General features: G+C 39.4%; 1 protein-coding gene across 2 annotated transcripts in view; it reads left to right on the forward strand.

Moving 5' to 3' along the window:
* Positions 1-798: 798 nt before the first annotated feature.
* Positions 799-26,848, forward strand: part of ERO1B (endoplasmic reticulum oxidoreductase 1 beta) — a 63,367-nt gene continuing 37,317 nt past the window's right edge. For both annotated transcript variants that reach the window (XM_068547563.1, XM_068547564.1), the window contains exons 1-5: positions 799-1,091; positions 12,823-12,942; positions 20,218-20,301; positions 25,015-25,056; positions 26,638-26,720. In XM_068547563.1, coding sequence (XP_068403664.1) covers positions 990-1,091; positions 12,823-12,942; positions 20,218-20,301; positions 25,015-25,056; positions 26,638-26,720 — 431 coding nt within the window. In that variant the 5' untranslated portion in view covers positions 799-989. The remainder of the gene's footprint in view (positions 1,092-12,822; positions 12,943-20,217; positions 20,302-25,014; positions 25,057-26,637; positions 26,721-26,848) is intronic.

Here is a 26,848-nt window from a genome sequence, read left to right on the forward strand (position 1 = left end):
TCTAAAGCCACATAACAAACTAGGATGTTTTAGAGGTGGGAGCTGAACCCAGTTATCACTCCAAAATTTTCTGTGTGTTCATCCCCATTCCCAGATTTTATTATGAACTTGGGTTAAGTCCCATCCTTTAACGTGTTTGTAATTATGTATGTAATTATGTATATAATTATGTTTGTACTTGTCAGCATAGGAGTGGGAGCTGGACGAGGCAGAGGACGACATCCACGTCTGGGGCGTGTAAGATGAAGGAGGAGCCAAAGCCATCTCCACAAGTCGCAGGTGGCTCATCCAGGCACCCGCGGTAGATGTGAGGCTACAGAAAAGGGGGTGAGACAAAGAAAACGCCCGACACTGAAAGTCGAAGAGCCGGTGTTTCTCATTTGCGTAGATCCTGGGCGAATCCTGGAGCCTCGCGGCCGCGCGGTGTCAACAAGCGATGACACAGGGAGGGACCCCTTCGCCCCGTTTCCAGGAGCAACTGCCAAGGGAAGGGGCGCGGCCTGCGGCCGGCTGCGGGGTAGGGCGCTCCATCCCACCGGCCCGCATCGCCTCTTGTTTTGGAGGCCCGCGTGGTCCCCCGTCATTGGCCGCCTTGGAGCCCGAGGCCCCGGGGAGGCGGAGCGGTCTCCGCAGCTGTAGTTCCCGGGTTCCCCTGCCGCCGGCCCCGCCTTCCGGCCTGAGGCGCCCTCCCGGCCGCGTGGGACCACAACTCCCACAAGGCCTCGCGGTCGGAGGGGGCGTGGCCGGGCGCAGGGGAGGCCGGGGGCGGGGCCGCCTGGGGGATGAAGTCTGGGGCACTGGGCTCGCCAGCCTCACTCACAGCTGCTGGGCGCCAGGCAGAGCGTCTCCAGCCTCCGGACGGGCGTGCAGACCTCTGACCCTGGAGTCTCTTGGCCGCCGGGAGTCGTCCGCTTGGGTCGTCGCCCGGGCCGCCCGCCGTTCTCCGGCCCCGAGGGGCCCGGCCGGCAGCTGCGAGGGGAGAGGTCAGCATGAGCCTGGGGGTCCGGCGGGCCGGCCCAGGGCAGGGGGCGGCGGCCGCGGTGCAGCTGCTGGTCACCCTGAGCTTCCTCCCGAGCGTCGTCGAGGCCCAGGTGAGCCCGAGTGATGCCGGCGCGGGGACCCCCGGCCAAAAGCCGGCGGCGGCAGCGGCGGCGACCGGGCCGCGGCTGAGGCGCGGGAGGGCCGCGGCCGGAGCCCGGCGTGGTTTCTGGCGAGCGGAAAAGATGGGGGTGGGGGGGCGGGGAGGGGGGGTTGAAACCGTGATCGTTGAGCCCAGGAAACGCCTGCGAGCCGCTCGCGGCGTGCGGGGATGGCGACACTCCTGGGGTCATGGCAGGAGAAAGAGGAAGATGGTGACGGTCCCCGGAGGTGTTTTCGTTTCTATCTTTCTGATGTTTAAGCGGCTGAGAGTGTGGCGGGAGATGGGACGGGTATGAAAACCTCCGCGGCTGTTATGGGAAGAGAGCACGCAGAGAAATGGGGAAGCCCTCCCCGCGGCGAGCTCAGGGGGGCGGCGGGCAGATGGAGAGGAGGTGACAGACCCCGCGGCCCTGCAACAGCCGTGTGGATCGCGAGGGGGACGAGACTTAACTTCCTCGACTTTCGGACTAGAGAGCCCCTCGCATCTTCCCTCGCTCAGGACCGCCGTATTTTTACCCAGCTTGTACTCTGTCTCCTAAGTGGCATCGCCAGGTGAGCCCAAGTACGAGACCGGGGGTCTGTGTCTGACCTTGTGGCTCCATCAGCAGTGAGGTGCTGGCTGGTAAATTAGGGTTTGGGGGGTCGTCTTTGTGAGGCGTATCTTACGGAAGGGTTCTCAGTATGCTGGAAATCAGAGGGTTAGCTTCCCAGAGCCTTTTGCCTTAAGAAAGGTGTTTGCTTCTTTTTCATACAGGAGAATTTGAATAGACTGCTGCCAGGTGCTCTCTTGCCTGCACCTGCTCCAAAGTGGCAAAACTACTAAAAGCAAAAAAACACAAAAAGGTGTCTCAGGTGGCCCGATAATGAGGGGAGACGTCGATTGAAGCAATTAATGCTGATTGTTAGGTAAAATTGAAGATAACTGAGGGTAACCGTGTAAACATGTTTTTCTCACTTTTTATTCAGACACTGTTTTTCATAGCGTTATGGTGTTCTGAATCCCGGAATGCCCGAATATTCAGTTTCTGTCCCTGTTTGAAGTTTTTTTTAAAGATTTTTTTTTTTTTTGGATGTGGACCATTTTTTAAGTCTTTATTGAATTTCTTACAATGGTGCTTCTGTTTTATGTTTTGGTTTTTTGGCTGCGAGGCATGTGGGATCTTAGCTCCCCGACCAGGGATTGAACCCGCACCCCCTGCACTGGAAGGTGAGGTCTTAACCACTGGACCGCCAGGGAAGTCCCTGAATATTTTTTAAATGAATGATTTGATAAAAATAAAAGGGGCAGACTTTTGGTTTGGGTGGGGAGGGGGGGATATTAAAAATGCAGATTCTCTGGGTCCGTTACCAGATGTTCTGACTTAAGGGATCTGGATGTGAACCAGGAATCAGCATTTTAAACCAGCCTTGCAAGTAACTAATGCAGTTACCCTTGTAACTATCTTTTAACCCCATTTGGAAACACTGAAATAGATAGTGGCAATCTGGGCATATCTACCAGACTTAGGAAAAGTACATTTTCCGAATTGTCTTTGGCAAAATTATTTTCTAGTTATTAGTGGGCCGTTTCTTTTTGAGTAGAATTTACATTTAGCTATTTTTTAAATTTTTGATTTTTCTCATTTTCTCTTTATATAGCATATATTAATTGTATACTTTATCACCAATGTAGAAGCTTCGTTTTAGGTTCCTATCACTAATTATGTGTATTAATGCTTTATAATTCCATGGGTACTTTAAATTTTATTATATCCAAGTGAATATATGTAATTTAAATTTCATTATGTCCAAGTGAATATATATAGTTCAATAGTTAAAGATTTGTGCCTATTCAAGGTAGCATTGTACCAAGCAGTCCTCAAAAATGAATATATATGGTTTTTGTTTCCAGTGGTACTTTCTAATATAGTGTTGGATCATATTTTAGATAGTACTTTAATCTGTAACATGTTTAAAAATACATTATCTCATTTTATTTGACGTATCTGTGGGCTGATTGAGGTAGCTGACGTTCAGAGAGCTTACATGATAAATATCACACTTGTTAAGTAAGTGAACAAGATTAGACTGGAGCCCCAGTAGGCTTCTTTCTGGTTTATACAGTGCATCTCAGTGAGCTTGCTTCTTTGCCGTATAGAAATAGAGCAGGGGGAGACCCAGGAAAATAAAAAGATGGAACCAAGCCAGTTCTTTCTCTTCTCTTTCATACACTAAATTGGAAGAAAACGGTGAAGAATAAAGGGAAGAATTAGATTTTTTTGAAAAGTACTTCTAGTCACAAGAAGTTAGTTAAGGAGATGAATATATTGAATGTTATCTCCTTACATTAAAAGCATGAAATTATTTTTAAGCACATGAAATGATAGGCATTTGTACATCACATACTCCATGTTTTATAAATGAAATGTAAATGTGCTCTGTAGTACGGCAAAACATAGGAACTAAAAACATAGTGCATACAAGTGATATAACAAGTTAATCTTCCTGTAAAGAAATAACTTCAGTCAGATATATTTTTAAATTTTTTAAAATGCATTTCTGAGGTGGCAGGAAATCAAGGAATACATAAAGCCGCCCCGCCCCCCAAGATGGAAAGCCAGAACCTTGAGACTCAAACAGTGCTGCTTCAGTCCCATTACCTTGAGGACCTCCCCCAAACTCTGAACACCTTGAGCTTCTGCTTTAACAACTACATGGAGTGGAGTGAACAAATAAAGCCTGTGTCTGCCCAAAGAGAGGGAAATAAAAGGAGGCCCCACCATAAAGCTTGGGCTCCACAGAGCTACATCTTCAATAACAAGGGTAAATGAGAAGTGAAACCCACCACAAGTAAGGGGAAAGTGAAGAAACTTGCTAGGGGAAGGGGAAAAAAAAACTGCCTTGAAAAATTTGTAACCATGAGCCAGCCCTTCTACAGGGCAAATTCATGCCACCTGGTGCTGGGAAAAGCTTTAAGTGGGAAATTTAATTTGTAGCAGCCTCAGGTTGGTACGCTCCCAGTTTACTGGTAAAAGCAAATATCCATTCCCTCTGGATGGATTTATTTTCAACCCAGGCCCTAAAGAATTCTTGAAGATAAAGTGTCAGGAAGAATAAGCTAATAGTCAAAAATCACAAAACACACAAAGGCACCATGAATGAGATATTAGAAATATAGATTATAGAAATAGACCTGTAATGACCTTAGATTTTGAAAATATCAGACATAATTTAAAATCACTGTGTTTAATGTGTTTAAATAAAGACTTGAAAGTATGAAAAGGAACAAGAAATTTTAAAGAATTACCCAAAAGATTAAAACATAATGAAGTAGAAGTTCTAGAAATGAAATTAAGAAATCAATGGATGGATTAAATAGCTGATTATACCCAGCAGAAAACAATGATTATTGCATCAGACAACCATTTTATGTCCTTTTCTTTCTACTTTACTCTCCAACACCTCCTTTTCCACCCTCACTTTTAGCTTCATACTTCACTAAAAAACTTGGAGTAATCAGAAGAATCCACATCTGTCCACCTACTAGTCTCTGACACACATATTTTGACTTCCTGTAGATTACCATGGATGAACCCTTTGTGCTCTTATCAAAGGTCAATCCCTCTACTTTTATTTTAGTCCCATTCCTTCTTTCCAATTCAAGGACATGGCTCGAGCAAATCTTCCCTTTCTCTCCTGGATCATTGATTTTTCCTTCTCTAATGGACAGTTACTGTCATCGTAAAACATGCTGTTAATTCTACTATTTTAAATTTCTCTCTTGACCCACCCATCTCTTCTGACTCTGCTCAATTTTTCTATAGAAAAATTCCCCTCTATAGAAAAACTCCTCAAAAGAGTTATCTTTATCTTTCCTATTCCAATCATTCAGCCCATTCCAGCCTGACTTTTGGCTCTACCACTTCTCCAAAACTGCTCTTGTCAAGGTCACTAATGTCTTCTTTGCTGCTAAAGCCAGTAGTTTTGGGAAAGCTAAGATTTAAAAACTATCGGCAGATTTTTTTCACAGCTCACCACTCACTGTCCTTGAAATACGTTTTTTGGTTTTTTATTTTTCTTTTTTTGGTTTCCAGGATAGTATACTTTTCTGATTTCTTTCCTGTCTTTCTGCAGGCCAGTCTTTCTTAGAATCCTTTGCTTGTCCCTCCTCTGTCCCTGACCGCTAATGGGTTGAACCTCAGGGTTCAAATCTTGTACTCTTTCGTCTGTCCACCTTTGTCATCTCATTTAATCTCTTGGTTTTAAATACCATCTATATAACTGACTCTCAGAATCTCCAGACTAGGATTCTCGGCTCTAGATCCATACATCCAAGTACCTTTTCAGCCTCTCCACTTGGGTAATTAATAGGTATCACAAACTTGATGTATCAGGAACCAAATTCCTGATTTCTTTTCCCTCTCAAATCTGTTCTTCCCACAGTCTGCTCCCCCTTAAACCTATGCTGCAGCCAAGCTGACGTCCCTGCTGTTCCTCAAACACGGCAAATGTGTTCTTGCATTGAGACTCTTGGACTAGCAGTTTCCTCTGCCTAGCTAGCACTCTTCTCATGTATTCATGTGGTTCACTCACTCACTTTCTTAGGTTTCTGCTACAGTGTCACCTTGTCTGCCATGTCCACTTACCTAAATTGTCGCCTTCCCTGACCGTACAATACAAAAGAGAAACCCTTCATCCTCGCCTTGTACTCCGTGTTCCTTTTAGCCTCTGCTTGAAACTCTTCCAGTGGCTTCCTGCCTCACTCAGTGTGGTGTGATACAGAAACATGCTTGCTCTTTGTCCCCTATTCCTGGCACGAAGCTCCTAAAAGCCTTGGAATTTCCTGAGAAATAGGGGTGCCCCTTTCAGTCGTAGCTGAGTTTATGCTAATGAGGTGACTTAGGTGGGAACCCCTAGAGAGCTTCAGGATGAGCCTGGTGCAGAAAGGCCAAGTGCTTAGAGGATTGGAACTTTCGGCCCTACCCACTGACCTCCAGGTTCCGGTGAGGGGTGCTGTAGATTGAGCTCTGTAAAAACTCTTAGAACAGTGAGATTCGATGAGCTCCCAGGTTGATGAACGCATAGGCTTGCTGGGAGGGTAGCGCAGAGGCACGGAACTTCTGCACGTTGCCCCCTCCACCCATACCCCAATCAGTATCTCTTCCGTTTGGCTCTTCTCTCTTGCCCTGTGCATCTCTTCCGTTTGGCTGTTTCTGAGTTGTACCCTTTGCGGTAAACCAGTAAAAGTAAGTAAAGTCTTTTCCTGAGTTCTCTAGGCCATTCTAGCAAATTATCAAACCTGAGAAGGAAGTTGTGGGAACCCCTCTCTATAACCAGTCAGCAAGTACAGGTGGCTTGGGGCTGGTATCTTAAGTTGGGGCAGTCCTGTGTGTCTACACCCTTACTCTTTGGGGTCTGCTCTAATTCCATGTGGTATCAGAATTGAATTGGGCACGCAGTTAATGTTGGAGAGGTGGAGAATTGGTTGGTGTGAGAAAACACCAGACTCAGAAAAGCCAAAATCTTAATAAAGGTCCTCTAATTCTCCTTTTACCTACTACGTAGTCTTCCTTATTGTTTCTCTGAGCCGTTGGGCAAGCTTACTGCCTCAGGGCCTTTGTATTTAGTATTCCCAATGCCTGGAATGCTTCTTCCTCTCCTGCCCCCCCTCACCCCCCCAAAAAAAGTATGGTTTGCTCCTTCCCCTCTTTAAGTTTTGCTGAAATTTCAGTTGGACCTTCTATAATTATCCCTCTTTAAAAATTTAGCAGCCCCGATTCTGTAACACCTGTCTCAATTCTCTGGTTTTCCTCCGTATCACTTTATTACTATCTGACAGACTCTATACTTTGGTCATTCCTTTTTTTTTCTCTTCTATGAGAATTCTCTTTCTTCTAATATTACATTCCCAGTAATTAGAACAGTGCAGGGCTTATGTTAGGCTCTCAATAAATATGTTGGATAAATGAATAAATGAATGGAAGAGAAGTGCAAATAAGTTTTTCATAATGAAGCCCAGAAAGATAACAGGATGGTAAATGTTTAAGAGAGCTTAAGAGACGTGAATAATAGAGTAAGAAGGTCTAATATGATGACTGGAGTTCCAGAAGGTTAAAATAGAATAGGGAAAAAGCAGTATTTTTACTGCATGTCAATATAAAAAAGACAACCCAATAGAAAAATGGACAAAAGATACAAACAGACATTTTACACAAGAAGAAATACAAATGTTTTATAAAACATTAGAACTTTGTACCTCATTAGTGCAAAAAAAAAATCAGAGACCCTTTCATGCTTACTAGATTGGCAAAAATGAAAGCACAGATTAATATAAAATATTGGTGAGGGTATGATTCAACAGTAACTCCCATCTGCTGTTGGTAGGGTTGTAAACTGGTACAACTGTTTTGGAAATAAGCCTGTCATTCCCTAGTAAAACTGAACATGTACTTCTAGTAATTCTACTCCTAAGCATATAACCTGGAGGAAGTCTTACACACATACACATATCAGGAGATATGTACAAAAATGTTTGTATACATTGTTCTTTAGCTGATTCTGGAAATAACCTAAATATGGATTGTATTAGTTTCCTATTGCTGCTGTAACAAATCTACAAACTCGGTGGCTTAAGATAACACAAAGTTATTATCTTATGGTTCTATGGCCAGAAGTCTGAAAATTGGTCTTAAAGGTGTGTTAAAGGTGTGAACAAGGCTGCATTCTTTCTCCCTTTCTCTAGGGGAGAACTGTTCCTTGCCTTTTCCAAGCTTCTAGAAGCTGCTGTGTTCCTTGGCTTGTGGCCTCTTCCTCCATCTTCAAAGCCAGCAGTGTAGAATCTTCCAGTCTTCCTCTGACTCTGACATTCCTGTCTCCCTCTTATAAAGAACTTTGTATTGGTTCCACCTGAATAATCCAGTGTAATCGCACCATCTTAAATTCCTTGACTTAATCACATCTGCTGAGTCCCTTTTAACATAGTCACAGGTTTCAGAAATTAGAGCATGGACATCTTTGGGGGGCCATCTCTGCTTACTGTATATAATAGATCAACAATAGAACAAATAAATTGTGATATTTTCAGAAAATGTAACATTTACAGCAGTGAAAATAAATGAGCTACTATAAAATTCATCATTTTGGATAAATGCCAAAGTAAAATGTTAGCAAAAGAAGCACATCACGGAAGAATTCACACATTAGATTACGTTCATGTTAAAGTTCAAAAACAGGAAAGGATAACCTAAGTACATTGTTTAGGGATACTTCATATGTGATGAAATTATAAAGAAAAGAAATAAACAAAAGTAAAATTTTTACCTCTAAGAGGAGGGAGATGGATATAATTAAAAAGGGACTTCAAAGATACTGGTGGTATTCAATTTCTATTTATTTATAAATTTTATTTAGATATGATTGACATATAATATTGTATCAATGTTAGATGTACAACATAATGATTTGGTATCTCTAAATATTGTGAAATGATCACCAGAATAAGTCTAGTTAACATCCATCACCATACATTATTAGAAATTTTTTTCTTGTGATGAAAACTTTTAAGATTTACTTTCTTAGGAAGTTTCAAATATATAATACAGTCTTATTAACTGTAGTCACCATGCTGTACATTACATCCCCATGACTTTATAGCTGAAAGCTTATACTTTTTAACCCCCTTCCCACATTTCACTGAACCTCCTACCCCAGCACCTCTGACAGCACTAATCTGTTCTCTGTATGCATGCGCTTAGATTTCTTTTTGTTTTTTGTTGTTGTGTTTTGTTTAGACTCCACATGTAAGTGAGACTGTATGGTATTTATCTTTCTCTCTCTCACTTAGTTCAGTATGCATTATGTCCTCAAGTTCCATCCATGTTGCAAATGGCCAGATTTTATTCTTTTTCATGACTGGATATATTGTATATATATATACCACATTTTCTTTATTCATCCATCAATGAATACTTGGGTCGCTTCAGTACTTGGTTATTGTAAATAATGCTGCAGTGAACGTGGAGCTACATGTATCTTTTCAGGTTAGTATATTTGTTTTCTTCAGTTAAATACCAAGAAGTGAAATTGCTGGATCATGTGGTAGTTCTATTTTTAATTTTTTTCTGGGCCCTCCATACTGTTCTCCACAGTGGCTGCACCAATTTACATTCCCACCAACAGTGCCCAAGGGTTTTCTTTTCTCCACATCCTCGCCAACACTTGTTACTTCTTGTCTTTTTTAATAATAGCCATGCTGACAGGTGTGACGTGATATCTCATTGTGGTTTTGATTTTCATTTCCCTGATGATTGGTAATATTGAGCACCTTTTCGTGTACCCGTTGGCCATACATATGTCTTCTTTGGAAAAAGGTCTATTCAGATTCTCTGCTCATATTTTAATCAGATTATTTTTTGCTGTTGAGTTGTGTGAGTTCTTTATATATTTTCGATATTAACCCCTTACTGCGTATGATTTGCAAATATTTTCTTCCATTCCATAGGTTGTCTTTTCATTTTGTCAGTGGTTTTGCTTTGCTGTGCAGAAGCTTTTTCGTTTGATGTAGTCCCACTAGTTTGTTTTTACTTTTGTTGCCTTTGCTTTTGGTGTCAAATCCAAAAAATCATCACTAAGACTGATGTCAAGGAGCTTAACACTTGTGTTTTCTTCTAGGAGTTTTATGGTGTCAGATCTTATGTTCAAGTCTTTGATCCACTTGAGTTAATTTTTGTGTATGCTGTAAGATAATGGCCCACTTTTCATTCTTGCGCGTGTGGCTGTATGTCTGGTTTTCCCAACACTGTTTATTGAAGAGACTATCCTTTCCCCATTGTGTATTATTGGCTCCGTTGTCATAAATTAATTGACCATATATTTATGGGTTTCTTTCTGGGCTTTTATTCTGTTTTGTTGATTTGTGTGTTTTTGTTTTTCTAGGTTTGTAATATAGTTTGAAATTGGGGCATATGATGCCTCCAGCTTTGTTTTTTCTCAAGATTGCTTTGGCTGTTCTGGGTCTTTTATGACTCCACACAAATTTTTAGGACTGTTTGTTCTATTTCTGTGAAAAATGCTGCTGGAATTTTGATAGGGATTGTATTGAACCTTTATACTGCTTAGAGTACTATGGACATTTTAACAATATTCTTCTAATCCATGAGTATGGACTAGCCTTCCATTTATTGTGTCGTCTTTAATATTTTTCATCAATATATTATAGTTTCCAGGACTTTCACCTCTTGGTTAAATTTTTTCCTAGGTGTTATTTTATTCTTTTTGTTGCAATGGTGAATGAATTGTTTCTTAATTTCTCTTTCTGATAGTTTGTTATTAGTGTATGGAAGCACTACACATGATTTTTGTGTATTGATTTTGTATCCTGGAACTTGTTTATTAGTTCTAACAGTGTTTAGTCTAAAATTCTTTAGGATTTTCTGTGTATTATATCATATCATCTGCAAATAGTGGAAGTTTTACTTTTTCCTCTCCAACTTGGGTGCCTTTTATTTCTTCTTCTTTTCTAATTTCTATTTTTAAAAATTTGGTTATATACAGTGTTTGTCTTAGTAGTAGCCTTTAAGAGTTGGAAATAAGTTCACGGTAATTTTGTATGCCTTCCTCCAACCCCTACACAATTAACATATTTAAAAATACTGTGGTTTACTAACTAAAAGTTAACAATTTAAGAAGAATTTGTAAGAATGAGCAGTCAGTGGGTAAAATATTTTTAAAGCCTAGAAAGATTTTTGGTGTGTATTTTGTTTCCTCTTTTCCCCCCTTTTATTATTTAGGGGCCTAGAATTTGAAGTTTTGTAAGCAGTAAGCTCAGAGCAATGGAATGAAATTTGGTGGAGTTAGTGACAGAATCTTAGTAAGTGGGATAGCAAAGCATAATAGAACTTCAGAGCCACAATTCTTGATAATGATTCCTTTTCTTTATCTCAAGATAATATAGCTGTAACTCTTTATGTTGTAAGGAGTTTGGCAACACATTTATACTCCTAGGGAAAAAGCGTGAGACAGAAACAACTGTGAAGTTTCCATTTTTTGATCATTCTTTGCATATATTCCTCCTGTGGATCACATGAATAACCTTTAACAGGCTGAGTCCCATTTTTGTTTTTAAATTTTAATTTTAATTGCAGTAATTGTAAGTTCCATGCAGTTGTGAGAAATAATACGTAAAAATGTCATTTACCCTTTATCTAGTTTTTTCCAATGGTAACATTTTGTAAACATACAGTATAATATTATAAATAGGACATTGACATTGATACAGTCATGTGTATCTGTTTTACTTGTTTCATTTGTGTACCTATGGATTAGTTCTGTACTCTTTTTTCACATGTATAGGTTTGTGTGTCCACCACCAGTCAAGATACTGAAAAATTTCATCACTGCAAGGATCCTTTCTGTTGCCCTTTTATAACCACACCTACCTCCTTCCTACCCTACTCCCCCCATCAAGCTCCCATCCCCTACTCCAGTCCCTAAGCGCTGGCAACCAGTGAGCTGTTCTCCATTTCTAAACTTTTGTCACTTCAAAAATGTTGTATCAGGCTTCCCTGATGGCTCAGTGGTTAAGAATCTTCCTGCCAATGCAGGGGACATCGATTCGAGCCCTGGTCTGGGAAGATCCACATGCCACGGAGCAGTTAAGCCCGTGCGCCACAACTACTGAGCCTGCACTCTAGAGCCTGCGAGCCACAACTACTGAGCCCGCGTGCCTAGAGCCCATGCTCCGCGACAAGAGAAGCCACCGCAATGAGAAGCCTGTGCACCGCAACCAAGAGTAGCCCCCACTCACCGCAACTAGAGGAAACCCGTGCGTGGCAACAAAGACACAACGCAGCCAAAAATAAAATAAATAAAATAAAATAAAATAGTTATTAAAAAAATGTTATATGAATGAAATCATATGGTATGTAACCTTTTGGGATTGGCGCTTTTTCGCTCAGCTTAATTCCATAAAGATTCATCCAAGTTGTGCATGTTAATGAGTCCCAGTTTCAAATTTAGCTGAAGAATGTTTTATGGAATTTTTAGACTCTGAACTCACTTTGTAAATATCAATTTCTCTTCTTCGATTAATGTATACTTTGAGTAGTGGATAAAAGTATAGATTTTAAAGTGCAATAGACTTGCGACTGAAGTCTCATGTCTACTTTGGAAAAATTATTTTAACCTTGCTAAGCCTTAATTTCCTTACATGTAAAATGAGGATAATGATACCATTTCTTAGGGTATTTAAAGAATAAATGAGTTAACATATGTAGTGGTCTTAGCATCATGCCTGTCACATAAGTGTTCCATAAATGGCAGTCTAAAAGAAAGACAGAGTTACTACAGCAATATTATTACAGCCTGTGATTTCTAGGTTAATCTTGGAAGAAGTTGCCTTAGCATTCCAATGACTATTTGGATTTTATATATGTTTAGTCAAGGGAGAAAGCATTCAATAGCTTTCTTTTTGATCGCTGAACAAGAATGTTTAGTTCTTCAGAATGGGTATATCTAATCCTTGTATTGCTTTTTGTTTAATTGACCATTGTAAAAAAGTGACTGCTTTAAATGTTATATATCTTAATCAGCAAATACTAGCTAAGTTGAATGCATAATTTGTCTTTTTATGTAATAGTACAGATTTGTTAAGATTGAAACATCAGTAGTTTACATCTTTTCAATTATATACATGTTTCCCCCTAGGTCACCGGTGTCCTGGATGACTGCTTGTGTGATGTTGATAGCATCGATAACTTCAACACCTTCAAAATCTTCCCCAAAATAAAAAAGCTGCAAGAACGAGACTATTTCCGTTATTACAAGGTATGGTTATAATTTCAGATTCCATTGGTACTAAAGATTTTTACATAGCTCTCTACAGGTGCGACTCTTGCGACTCTTTTGGAAACCCATTTCTATTCTTTTTTTTTTTTTTTTTAATTAATTAATTAATTTATTTTTGGCTGTGTTGGGTCTTCGTTTCTGTGCAAGGGCTTTCTCCAGTTGCGGCGAGCGGGGGCCACTCTTCATCGCGGTGCGCGGGCCTCTCACTGTCGCGGCCTCTCCTGTTGCGGAGCACAGGCTCCAGACGCGCAGGCTCAGTAGTTGTGGCTCACGGGCCCAGCTGCTCCGCGGCATGTGGGATCTTCCTGGACCGGGGCACGAACCCGTGCCCCCTGCATTGGCAGGCGGATTCCTAACCACTGCGCCACCAGGGAAGCCCCATTTCTATTCTTCTCAGCACTCTGTGTGTACCCTTTACCATTGGAATGTATTAAGTATTGCAGTGAAAACCTATTAGTCTTTTTGAACCCTAAGAATCTGAACTCCCTTCCTGTGTTTGGGGAATTTCTCATTGTTCAATTTGGGTTTTGAGGCAGAGACCCCTTCCTCTATAGAAGTTGAAAATGCCCAGTACTTATTTTATCAGCCTCCCTTGTAACTTAGGTTCTGTCATCTAGACACACCTACCCAGGCTCTGAGTTGTGCTGATGGCGTTGTTGTGTGCTGTCGTTGTGAGTGGTACACGGTTCCACAGCAGCATTTGTTGGGTAGCTCACTGTGACAGGTGGCAAAGCAGCCTGAGGATAGAAGCAGAACACCATCCGTAGTAAGACTGCAGCATTGGTTCTGAAGTCTAACAATAGTCCACTCTAGACCATTTCAAAATAACCAACGGTAGTTTAAAGGCAGTAGAATAACACAAATTCAAAAGAACAATGGTTTAAAAGCTGCTGTTGTGTTCTTGCTCTCAGTATTTGGTTGGGTTTATAATTTCTTTGATTTTCATTTTTAGTTTATTTTAAAAAGTAAGCATGATTTCCTTTTTTATCCTGTTACTGTATGGTTATCTTAGTCCTTTAAATTTTTTTTATACATTTATTTATGTATTTATTTTTGGCCGCGTTGGGTCTTCGTTGCTGTGCGCGGGCTTTCTCTAGTTGCTGCGAGCAGGGGCTACTCTTCGTTGCGGTGCACAGGCTTCTTATTGCAGTGGCTTCTCTCTGCAGAGCACGGGCTCTAGGCGCACGGGCTTCACTAGTTGCGGCACTCGGGCTCAGTAGTTGTGGCTCACGGGCTCTAGAGCACAGGCTCAGTAGTTGTGGTGCATGGGCTTAGTTGCTCCTCGGCATGTGGGATCTTCCCAGACCAGGGATCAAATCCACGTCCCCTGCATTGGCAGGTGGATTCTTAACCACTGCGCCACCAGGGAAGTCACCAGTCCTTTAAATATTTTTGAAGGTTAAAAAGTAAAACTTCCCAAATAGTGTAAGTTGTGCAGAAAGATAACAAAGTCAAGACCTAAAGATTTGGGAACCCATCCCCTTTTCCCATCAGCAACAAGAATATACAAAAAAGTGAATGTTTCTCCTCTATACAAAATCCTTTAGGAATACAGTTTCCATAAACTTATTTCAAAAAGAAATCTATACCTAAGCAAACTATTGTCTAACATTCTAGACATTTTACATACAAACAACACAGGTTCGAATAGCTTCTTCAAATTCCCACTCCTATGTCTATAAGTCTGTCTGCATTTGTAACTGCTTTCTCTTGCTTCCTTTCTACTGCTAGGCTTAACCATTTGAAATTGTTGCTTTTAGAGGTCAGAATGGTTGAATGTTGCCAGTTTCATATGGTTCAGTCTAATACAGTGAAGGAAGTGTTCGTTCTATCAAAGACCATCCCTTCACAGAACGTCCAGATCACATGTCCACTCTATGTCATGGCCCTCACTCTTTCACTCCTCCCTTTTGGGATTATATCTTCTGTTTCTGTATCCCCATAGGTCTGGTCAATAGTAGGCACTCAAATATTTGAATAAATGAATGAATATCTCATTGAATCTTTACACTGAAAGCCTGTTAGGTCAACATTATCCACATTTTCCAAAGAATAAACAATGGTTTAGGTATCCTAAGGTAGGGTACTTTTGTTGGCTTACAAACAAAACAGAAGTTTTATTAAGAAAAGGTGTGGAGCAGCTCACAAAATTGAAAGATAAGCTGAAGAAGCATATTTCAGAAAAGACAGAAATTGTAGCAGGAACTAATGGCCATTCTCTTCATGATACCGCCAAAATTTTGGATCAAATTAACCATTTTCCCATATTTTAATATTACACAAGAGTCAGATTTCTGGGAGAGAGGGTCTAAATTGGTCTAGGCAGGGTCATGTAACCCCACCACTTGACCAAAGGACAATTTGGTTAATAGTCCTGTTTGCATTTGCATATTGTTTCTCCAAGGGAAGTTAGGGGATGTTACAGAAGGAGGAAAAATGAAAGTTGAGTAGGCAAAAATAACAATGTGGTCCTTGGCTAGCCAACATACAATTCATTGTCATACATGCAATTTAAAAAATGTTCCAACCAACGTAATGAAATTACTGTGTATGTAACCGGAATATATTCATACCCCTTCCCAAAGGAGGGTAATGCAATGATCTAGTTAATCCAGTTAGCTTCAAGTCTAGGATATGTGGGTGCTATCTACTCTTCTTGTAGTTCTGTCAACCTATGAATTAAAAAAAAAAAACAAAAAACGGAAATTTGACGTAGAGTACGTTAGTGGTGGAAGAGGAAAGCTAAGAGAAGAGGTTAATTTTAAACACACATGATTCAGCAAGCAAGGAAATACAGGTAGAAGTAACAGTCTACCTTTGTCAACTGGTCACTTGGCTGCTGTAGCTTGTATTTATATTTTCTCTCTTCTATCCGTTACATTTCTTTATTTGCCAAGTATTTATCGAATAATTACTTTGTAACAGAGTGTATTCTAGGTGCTGTGGATACAATAGTGAATAAAACAAAGCCTCTCACCTTATGAAACTTTTTATATGATTAGGGAGACAGACAAACAAGTAAACAATAAAATAGCATTTACTTTATAATCATAGGAAATTACATGGGGAAAAATAAAGTTGGAGATAGAGGATAATGGGAATGGGGAAGGTAGGTAGCACTGTTTTAAAGAAGGTGGTCAGGAAAGGAAGGCATTCTTGCTGTGCCAGTTGAGCAAAGACCTACCTAATGTGAAAGAGTCAACCATGACAAGATCTAGAGAAAGAACATTCCAGGGAAGGGGAGGTGAACTGCAGGTATGAAGGCGCAGAGTGTTTGAAGACCAGTATAGCTGGAGGAAGGTGAATGAGAGGGAGAGTTGGAGAGGTAGGTAGGGGCCAGATTAAAAAAAAAAAAAAAAATAAAAGGGAATTCCCTGGTGGTCCAGTGGTTGGGACTCCACGCTCTGCCTGCCAAGTGCTGGGTTTCCCCTGGTTGGGGAGCTAAGATCCCACAAGCCACTTGGGGTGGCCAAAAACAAACAAAAAAAACCCTATGCTTTCATCTAAGCATTTAAATCAAAATTTGAGAATTAAACAATGACTTAATAAGGCCCTGTAGTTTTTGTGTTTTTTTTTAACCACAGTAAGGCTGTTGGATCCAAAGTGTGATAAGAAGCTATTGGAGGAATTTGTACAAAAGAGACTGTATGGGTGTGAGGCAGGAAACAGAGAAAGCACTTCCAAGGCTATTGCAGTAGTCCAGCTGAAAGATGATATGGATTTGGAATAGGCTAGTAGAGTTGGAAAAGGTGAAAAATGATCGAATTAGTGCCATATATGAAAGGTAACACAGCAAGCTCTTCTGATGAATTGAATGTAAGGTGTGAGGGTAAAAGTGAACTCAAAGATGATGCCTAAGTTTTGAGCATGTTACCAAAAATAAAATGTATATATCATGACCAAGTGGATTTCATTCCAAGAATGTAAAGATGAGGCTTTTAGGTCTTCAACAAGATTCAGTACACATTCCTGATTTTTTTAAAACGTTGACAAAGTAAGAATGAGGGATACTTCCTTAACATGATAATTTCAACCCTAACATCAGCACTGCCAGCGCCTTACTTCTGGGGAAACACTAGAGCAATTCTCCCTTAGGTCAGAAACCATGAGGAGGGGATACCTACTATCTCCTTTACTGTTGGACCATATTGGCCAGTATAGTCAAACAAGAAAAAACAACTAGAGGCATAAAAATTTTAAAAGAATAAATAAAGCTATCTCCATTTATAAATGACAAAGTAGACCTAGAAAACTCTAAATTATTAAATGAACACAAATAATAAAAAATGCATTAAGATAGCAGGTTATAAATTTAATATTGAAAAATCAATATCTGCATAAATACAAACAATAACAAGTTAGAAGATATAATGGAGAAGAAATCCCCATTTACATTAGCAAAAAAAGATAAAATATATAGGAATAAATGTATCAAGAAGTGTGCAAAATCTAAAGGAAGAACGCTTCAAAACCCTCCTGAAAGACATAAAACTAGGCTCGAACAAATGGACAGATGTCTTTCATAGCATAAAGATGTTAATTCTCCCCCAAGTTAATATATAAATTTAATGTGATCCCAATAAAAATACAAGTAGTTTTTTTCTGGAGCCGGACAAGTTGTCACAGGTTAAGTTCCCTGGGAAGCTGACTCTGAGACAGTGATTAGTGTCCAAGAGGTTAATTAGGGACAACTCTTAATTAGGAACCAACAGCATAGGGAAGGAAAAGGAAGGGAGGACATCAGGACTGGGCAAAGGGAGAAGTAAAGCTGTGATGCAGCCTCAGAGAAACCTCAGGTGACCCTTTGGGGGGTAGTTCTTAAGATGGGATAACCCCCCAGAGCTGTCCCTACTTCAGGGGGATGTCTAGGCCTTTATATCCTTACACCAGTCATTGAATGAAGGGCATTGTAGGAAGGGGTGGCACCACCTTGGACAAAGTGGCTCTCTTTAGCTGAAGTTGAATGCCTGCAGTGTTTCCAGGGCTGGGGTAAGAGCCTTTCCTTCCTGAAGGGTGACCTGAGTAGTGTGTTGCAGCGTCTATCACAACCCACTCCTTAACACTGTGTATTAGTTATCTATTGCTACATAACAAAGTAGCCTAAAGTTTAGCAACTTCAGCAAACCGAGAAGGTGGCATTTGAGGAAGACCTAAAGGGAATGAGAAAGCAAGCCATGTGGGTATCTGGAGAAAGAACATTCTAGGCAGAGGGAACAGCAAGAGCAAAGGCCCCGAGACCATGGTGTGCCTCATGTATTTGAGGAACAACAGAAGGGGCAGGAAACTAGGGAACCAGCCCACGGAAGACGTTCTCAGCCATTGAATTGGATTTTGAACTGAGCTGATTTTCAGAGGTATCGTATGTGGGGTGAGAAAGAGAAGAGTCAAGGATGATGCCATGATTTTGGCCTGAAGAACTAGAATAATGGAGTTGCTGTTTACTGAGATGGCAAGAATTACTAGAGGGTAGAGCACAGTTTGGGAGGTGATAATAAGTTTGAGGTGCCTGTGTGTGTCCTGTGGAGATGCCAGGGAGGAAGTGGATTTACAAGCCAGGCGCTCAGGGGAACCTGCAATTCCCAAGCGTGCCAGGCGATCTTAAGCTTCTTTGCCTTCAGACATCCGGATCCCTGTGCCTAGAAATCTCTTCCTCTAGGAAACTTCTAGTCATACCCATTTTATGTGTTACCAAGGAGGCCTTCTTGAGACCCTATAGGCACAGTTGACCACTCTCTCCTCATGTTGCCAGTCTATACCTGTTTTTGCCTCTTCCTTGTAATGTGGTTATTATTACTTCACCTAGCATGTATTTACTGAGGTGTCTATTATGTGTGCTGGGCACTGGGATAAAATAATGAATCAGGCAAAATCCCCATCCTTACAGTCAGGGGTGCAGACAATAAATAATATTCAAGTAGTGATAAGTGCTATAAAAGCATGTAAAACAGCGTGTGGGGTGCGTATCGAGCACTACTTGAGAGAGTCTGGTCAGAAAGGTCTCTGTGCAGAGGTGATATTTGAGAGAGCCCTGGAGGAGGTGAGGGGATCGAGCCATAAAAGACCTGGAGGAGCCACCAGCACAGGCACAGAGAAAGCCACCGTAAAGGCCCTGAGACAGGGAGGAGCTTGTTGTGTCCCCAGCAAGGCCATTGTGCCTGGAGGACTTTGGGAGGAGATAGGTCAGACAGGTGGGCAGGAGACCAGGTGATGGAGTGCCTGTGGATTTACTCTAAAGGTGAGAGGAAGCCACGGGATGGTTTTGAGCAGGGATTGGTATGCTCTGAGTTGTGTTTCAAAGAGATGATTATGGCTACTGTGTAGAGAATAGATGGTGGTAGGAGTAGGGAGACTCGCAGTAGTCGGGGCAGGGGCAGGTGGCGACAGAAGAGGTGGTGAGAAGCAAGTAATGAATTGTTTGCAGGGGATGAAAAGGAGGAAACAAGAATAAAACTTTGATTTTTGGCTTGGGCAATGCATGTGGATGTCCTATTGAATTACCGTCTTCCTGTTAGGTTTAGAATATGAAAATCCAGAGTTTGTAGCATGGTGAAATGTTCTGCATGATCTTGTCTATCTCTACCCTCATTCCCTGTCACTCTCCGCCTTCCCCACTAAAAGTCAGCTAAACTAAGTCAGCGCCTTGTTACCTTTCCACACACACGCTTCCGCCAGCTAAAACACTACCTCCTCAGAGACCTGCATCCACCAGCCCTGTTATTTTCCATCACAGAACTCTGGATTTTTGTTTGTAGCACTTGCCACAATTTGTAATTAAATCAGCATGCAAATATATAATTCCTGTTCCCTCCAGGAAACTGTAAGTTGCAGGGGAAAAGCGCTTTTTCTGCCTCTTTTTCCCCTAGAGCCTACACAGTGCCTGATGCATAGTGGGTGCTCAGGGCACATCTGTTAAGTGAGTGGGTGCCTGGGAGAACTCAGTCAGTGACGTGATGGTAAGAGCTGGGAGACATTAGAGTGTCCCAAAATGCTTTCCAGGCTCTGCAGATGAGCAGTGTGCTTGGACTTTATTCCTTTTTGAAGTGTCAGAGGACTAATAGCAGTCATTTATTTTTAAAAATAAGTGTTATACCTGGGATGTCTGGAAAACTTCAGTCATTTTAACTTCTGAGCTATATAGATGCCTCAGGATAGGATGCTTTTCCTTCACCACTGGGTCCCTGGAGCCCAGCACAGTGATACTTAGCACCGCAGGACTGTGACACACACTAACGCTCATTCATTCTTTCTCTCGAGGTCAACCTGAAGCGACCGTGTCCTTTCTGGGCAGAAGATGGCCATTGTTCAATAAAAGACTGTCATGTAGAGCCTTGTCCAGAGGTAAAATCAATTTTTTAAAAATTGAGAAAAGAAATGCTTTCTCTTAGACTTTTAGATAAGCACGAACTGTGCGTTTTAGGCTAATGTCAAAGCATTTGGACTTGTCATCCAATTCATATGGTCTCAGCTCTCTTCTTTTTAACCAGATTACAGAAGATTTATTCTGTACTTGCCAGCAAAATGGGTTTGAAGACAGTCTTGTATCCAGTGGTGTTGGTGACTGGATGTGGAAATATAGTCTGATTCTAAAATGGAGGCCTGTTCTAGGACTGGATCTGCAGTTGGCTCTTATTTCATGCTTTATTGAATCTGCATCTTGTTTCATGGGCAAAGAAAATGCTACTGGACATTAAGTTTCAAATTTAGAGTGGGAATTAGAGTACAAAAACTTGGGAAATTCAAGGCTTGGAGTTAGATCTTCCCTTGGTCTTGTTACATTGGGTGGGGGAAAAGGGCTGTCCTATTAGTAAGGGAATGCTACATTTTAGACTTTGTTTTTTGACATCTAGCATAATTAATTATATTCCTCTTCAACAGTAATTAGTTATTTCCATTTTACTTTTTGCTTTTCTTACCTAACCAGTAAGTCTAGTTTTTTGCCTTTAAAAACAGGAAAAAAACATCTGAACCAATATCGTTTCTAAACAGAAAATTAAAAAAAAAATTATTTACGTTTTCCTTTAAGAATAAAATGTTTTCACTTTTTAGTTTGAAATAATTTCAGACGTACAGAAAAGTTGCAAGAATAGTACAAACGATTCCCATATACTTTTTATCCAGATTCCCCAAATGTTAATGTTTATCAAGTTTGTTTTATTATTCCCTCTATATGTATATATTAATATTATTATTTTTTGAACCATTTAGGTATGTAACCAACATGATGATCTTTTACCCCTAAATACTCCAGTGTGTATTTCTTTAAAAACAAGATTATTAACCACAACATAATTAGCAAAATTGGGAAATTAACATTTCTGCAATACCAAAGTCTACTCTGTAGACCTTAAGCACACATCGCCAGTTGGCTTAATAAGGTGCTTTCAGAGTAGCAGCAGCAGCAACAAACTTTCTGATCCAGAATCGAGCCTTGCATTTGGATGTCATGTCTCTTTAGTCTTCTTTTAACCTGGAAGAGTCCCTCAGTATTTCTTTGTCTTTTGTTGTCTTGACTTTAATGAACTCCCTCCCGCCCTTCCTTCCTTTTTTCCTCCCTCCCTTCCTTAAAATACACCAGTTATTTTGTAGAATCCCCCTTATTTGGGGTTTTCCTGGTCTTTCCTAATTATTAGATTAAGGTCATGCACTTTGGGCAGGTGCACCATAGAAGTGATGTGTCCTTCTCAATGCCATATCAGGAGGCACATGATGTCATCTTGATCATGTGGTTATGGTGGTGTTTGCCATACTTCTTCATGGTAAAGTGGGAAAATTTTTTGAGACTATGAAAATATCCCATCTTTTATCATATTTTTGCCATCATAAGTTTTAGCATCCATTGATGATTCTTGCCTGAATTAATTATTTATATGGTGGTTGTCAAATAGTGATTTTCTGATTCCATTTCTTCTACATTTATTAGTTGGCATTCTACTGCGAGAGCTTTTTCTTTATTTATTGTATGTTTATGTCAATATATATCGTTACCATCATTATGTTTTTTAGTAACAGCTTTATTGAGACATAATTCACATACCATAAAATTCACTCATTCGAAAGTGCACAATTCAGTGAGTTTTAGTATATTACAGAATTGTGCAACAATCACTACTATCTAGTTGTAATGCATTTTCATCACCCCAAAAAGAAACCCCTGCCCATTAGCGGTCACCCTGTTTCCTACTCCCTCCTGCTGGAAACCACTAATCCACTCTCTGTCTCTACGAATTTGCCTATTATGGACACTTCATGTGAATAAAATCATACAATATATGATCATTTGTGACTGGCTTCTTTTGCTTAGCATAATGTCTTGAAGGTCCATCCATGTTGTAGCATGTATCAGTACTTCATTCTATTGCTGAATAATATTCCATTGTATGGCTATACCTCATCTTGTTTATCCATCAGTTGATGGACATTTGGGTTGTTTCCACTTTTTGGCTACTATGAATAATGAATAAATAACCAGGCACAAATATTTGTGTGGACATATGTTTTCAATTCTCAAGTATACTTTGGAGTGAAATTGCTAGATCATATAGTAACTTTAACTCTTGAGGAACTGCCAAACTCTTACCATTGTGCTGTACAATTTTACATTGCCTCTAGCAATGTATGTATGATGGTTCCAGTTTCTCTACATACTTGTCAACACTTATACTGTCTTGTCTTTTATTGTAGCCATGCTTACAAATGGCATCTCATTTTGGTTTTGATTTGCATTTCCCTGATATCAAGCATCTTTTCAGGTGTTTATTGGCCATTTGTATATATTCGTCAGAAAAATGTCTATTCAAATCCTTTGCCCATTTTTAAATTGAGTTGCCTTTTTATTGCTCAGTTGTGAGAGTTACTTGGTTTTGCACGATATGTGTTTCTAAGTTGTTTTTATGTTAAAATAATCAGTTATTTATTGTCTACAGTGGATTATCCTCTGTAGTCTTAAATTTCTAATAAGAATAAATGAAGGTGTTTATTTGCATGTAAATCCCCAACATAAGAAATCTAATATATGTATTTAAAAATTTCTGTCCCCTTCCCAGTGTCATTCTCTTTCCTTTCTTTCCAGAGATAAAAACTATCCCTTTATGTTGGTTCTTTCAACTAATGTGAGGATATTTGTATTTCTCTCTCTGGGGAAAATTCAGTAGGCGTTTCACATTGAACCCAAACTTGTCATGATACAGAGTTACAATCTGCATTCTGTAACTTGAAGTCTAATGTAATCGTGAGGCTCACTTAATTTTGTAATTTGCAGATTGCTTCATATTGTTAGTGGCAACAACAAGGTTTATTTCATGTTTGATTTTAGTTATTAAGTTTACATTTATCATTACCTTTTAATAAATATTTATTGGCTGCGTCGGGTCTTAGTTGGGGCACGCAGGCTCAGTAGCTGTGGCTTGCGGGCTCTAGAGCGCAGGCTCAGTAGCTGTGGCGCGCAGGCTTAGTTGCTCTGTGGCATGTGGGATCTTAGTTCCCTGACCAGGGATCGAACTGGCGTCCTCTGCATTGCAAGGCGGATTCTTAACTATTGGACCACTAGGGAAGTCCCCTATCATTACTTCTAATAATTCTTTTTTGTGATTTTTATGTTATTCATGATGATCATGTGTGGTGCCTATCCCCATATTTCTCAATAGCCTGTATTAAGATTTGCTTAAGTCAAGTTACTGCATTTACCATCAAACCTTTTAAAAAGCTGCTAGTACTTTGGTTTTAGCATATTTTATACTTGTTAGAGGACAACAGTAATGAGAGGGCATTTCATAAGTATTCCATATTTTAAGTTCAGGGTCTGATAACTGTAACTGCTACATTTGACTTGAGTTTTATAGTTTTCCCTCTTCTGCCTTCTGTTAGTGGTGCTAGAAAACACTGAGATGATAAAATATTGGCAGCAAGTAACGTTTTAACTATATGATATTGGGGGGAAATTTCTTATCATTATTCTTATTTACATTCTTCAGCCTGACAGAAAAATATTTATTCTGAATATTTGACTAAATTTTATCTATGAAACATGAAAAAGTTTTAATGGGTAATTTGCAATTAATTTGATAGCCCATAGATTCAAATGTTGGAAATCAGTTCCCTGGGTTGATTAGAGGATCAGCCTGGGATTGCCTGCTTTCAGATATGATTTTTGCTTAAGATTGTGTTTGATAAACCAGTTGTAATAATTCATAGATTTATTTAAGCCTGAAACTAATTATTGGTTTTACAGAAAAGAAAGACCTACGTGAAGTTCTTACATTGGTAAACCCTAGATTACCTAGATTGGTAAGCCCTAGGTTAATCATATGAGCCAAGGAACCTTTTATTTTTAATCTTATTGAAGTGTGCTTGATCTACAATGTTGTTAATTTCTGCTGCGCAGCAAAGTGACTCAGTTATACGTATATATACTTTTTCATATTCTTTTCCATTTTGTTTTTTCGCAGGATATTGAATATAGTTCCCTGTGCTGTACAGTAGGACCTTGTTGTTTATCCATCCTATATATACTAGTTTGCATCTGCTAACCCCAAACTCCCAGTCCATCCCTCCCCCACCCCCCCTTCCCCTTGGCAACCACAGGTCTGTCAAAGAACTTACTCTTGCTTTCTAGTATTAATTCAAAATTATCTAAATTTCAAATGTCAACTTAGAGCAGAAATTTAAATTAAGCATAATATGTTTCAAATAATTTTTAATTTTTAAAAAGCTTCTGTGGAAAGAAAGTTTATGGAAAAAGTGATTTTGCTAGGTTTTTTTTTAAACCTAAAAATTATATAACCTATTAATTACTGCATTGAGAGTTATTAGAGCTGATTTTGACACTCTTTGCTTCAGTTTTCTATACTATGATTTACAAGTCTGTAAATTGGGATAGTTCTTTACCTTTCACCTCAGGAGGTAGTATGAAAACAGAATTTGAATGAATGTATATTTTCTCCTCATGGACTAAAATAGCCTTTGAATTAGAACAGTGGCATTAAAAATTCGTGAAGAAATCTCAAAAAATATAAAGATCATTTTCTAAATTTTTGTTTTTGTTCTTCTTTTAAGAGTAAAATTCCAGTTGGAATTAAAGCTGGGAGTTCTAATAAGGTGAGTCACTTTTCTTCATTAAATATTTCTGCTTTACATAGTGAAACTTGCCCCTTACTGCTTGGTGTAGTTGCTAAAGAGAACCATGATATGGTTAGTTGGGAATAGACACATTTTTGTCTGAGAATCCCAAATCCTTAATTTTGTAGCAAGCAATGAGGTGTAGTGTATTCTTTACAATTAAACTATATAGCTTCTTTTGAAATACTTTAGTTCTGTTTTTAGAACTTCTAGAATAACTATAAAGTACTGTAGTCAGTGCCAGTTTACCTAATCAACAGGCATTTTGTCAGGCATGTATTTTTACTATTCTGTTTCAGCTGTTTTCAGCTATTTCAGTCATATTCAGGATTATATTGTATAGAGTAAACAATTATCAAGGTATTTTGAGCATAGTACTTTTCAATGGCATTAAAAGGTTATCCTTTTCCTCTTATGGGGTATGTCATAATCTACTTGGCCATTCATATGTTTTTAAATAACAGTGTATTTCTAGTTTTTCACTATCATACATATGTAGTAAAGATCATCCTACCCTCTCTCTCTGCTTCCCTGTGCATCCTCTCTCCATTTTCTTGTGCTCTCTACCTTTGCAGTCTTTTGTTTGCGCTCCCTCTTTTATTTATTTTTGTTTCAGATCTACAATAAATAGTATAAAGACAATTGAAATCCCTTCTGAACTCCTTCCCAATCCCATTATATTTCCTCCCTCCCTAGAGCTAGCCACTTTGCTGAAGTTGATGTCTATCCTTCTGTGATACTTTTTCTTTTTATATTGTATTATACATGTATCCACAAGTAATATATAGATCTGTTATACGAAATTTTAAAAAATTTTTAATATTTTGTATTTCTTCAAGTTAAAAACTTTTTTTTTACTTTATATTTTTATGTAGTATTGTGCTTTTGAAATTTTGTCTCTGCTAATATATGTAGATTTTGTTAATTTTAATAGCTGTAAAATATTCAGTTGTATAGATATTTGTATAATTGTGTGAATACCTATTCCTCTGTTGATGGACATTTCAATTGTTTTCAGGTTTTTGCTATCACAAACAATGACGCACTGGCATCTTTGTCTTTCGTCGAATTGTGCACATATGTAAGAGTTTCTCTAGGTCTATATTTAGAAGTAAGATTGCTGGGCCAAAGGGGATGCCTATCTCAACATTACAAGAGAGTACCAAATAACTTTCTAAAGTGGTTTTTGTTTTTGTTTTTAAATGTTGCTCTGGATATGGATTCAGCAGTGGGACTGCTGGCTCAAGGGTTTATTCATATTTACAGCTCTACATAAATATTGTTAAATTACTTTCCCAAGAGGGTCTTCTCAGTTCACATCATCACCAACATACCAATGCAAATTGCTACATTTTTAATGTCTTTGCTTATTTATTAGGTGGAAATTTGTGACACATTTTCATTTGCATTTCTTCCATGTGTTAGGGATTCTGATGATAGGATGTATCTATATTTAGTATACATCATCATTGACAAATCGACTCTTCTGCCAAAGGAACCTGAAATAAAGACAAAGGTAATAATTGTTACTAAACTTACATATTATGAATTTCTTTTCAGTACTTGAAAGTGGCAAACAATACCAGAGAATTAGAAGATTGTGAACAAGCTAGTAAACTGGGAGCAATTAACAGCACATTAAGGTAAATTTCATTTTAGTAGTATTAAGAAAATATTCCCTTGTTTATTTATGTTAGAAATCTTTGGTTTTCCTTGTGATTTTGATTAAACATTAAAGTTTCAACTAATCTTTGAAAGGAAAAAGTTATTC

This window comes from Eschrichtius robustus, chromosome 7 (assembly GCF_028021215.1).
Source record: "Eschrichtius robustus isolate mEscRob2 chromosome 7, mEscRob2.pri, whole genome shotgun sequence".
NCBI classification, from domain to species: domain Eukaryota; kingdom Metazoa; phylum Chordata; class Mammalia; order Artiodactyla; family Eschrichtiidae; genus Eschrichtius; species Eschrichtius robustus.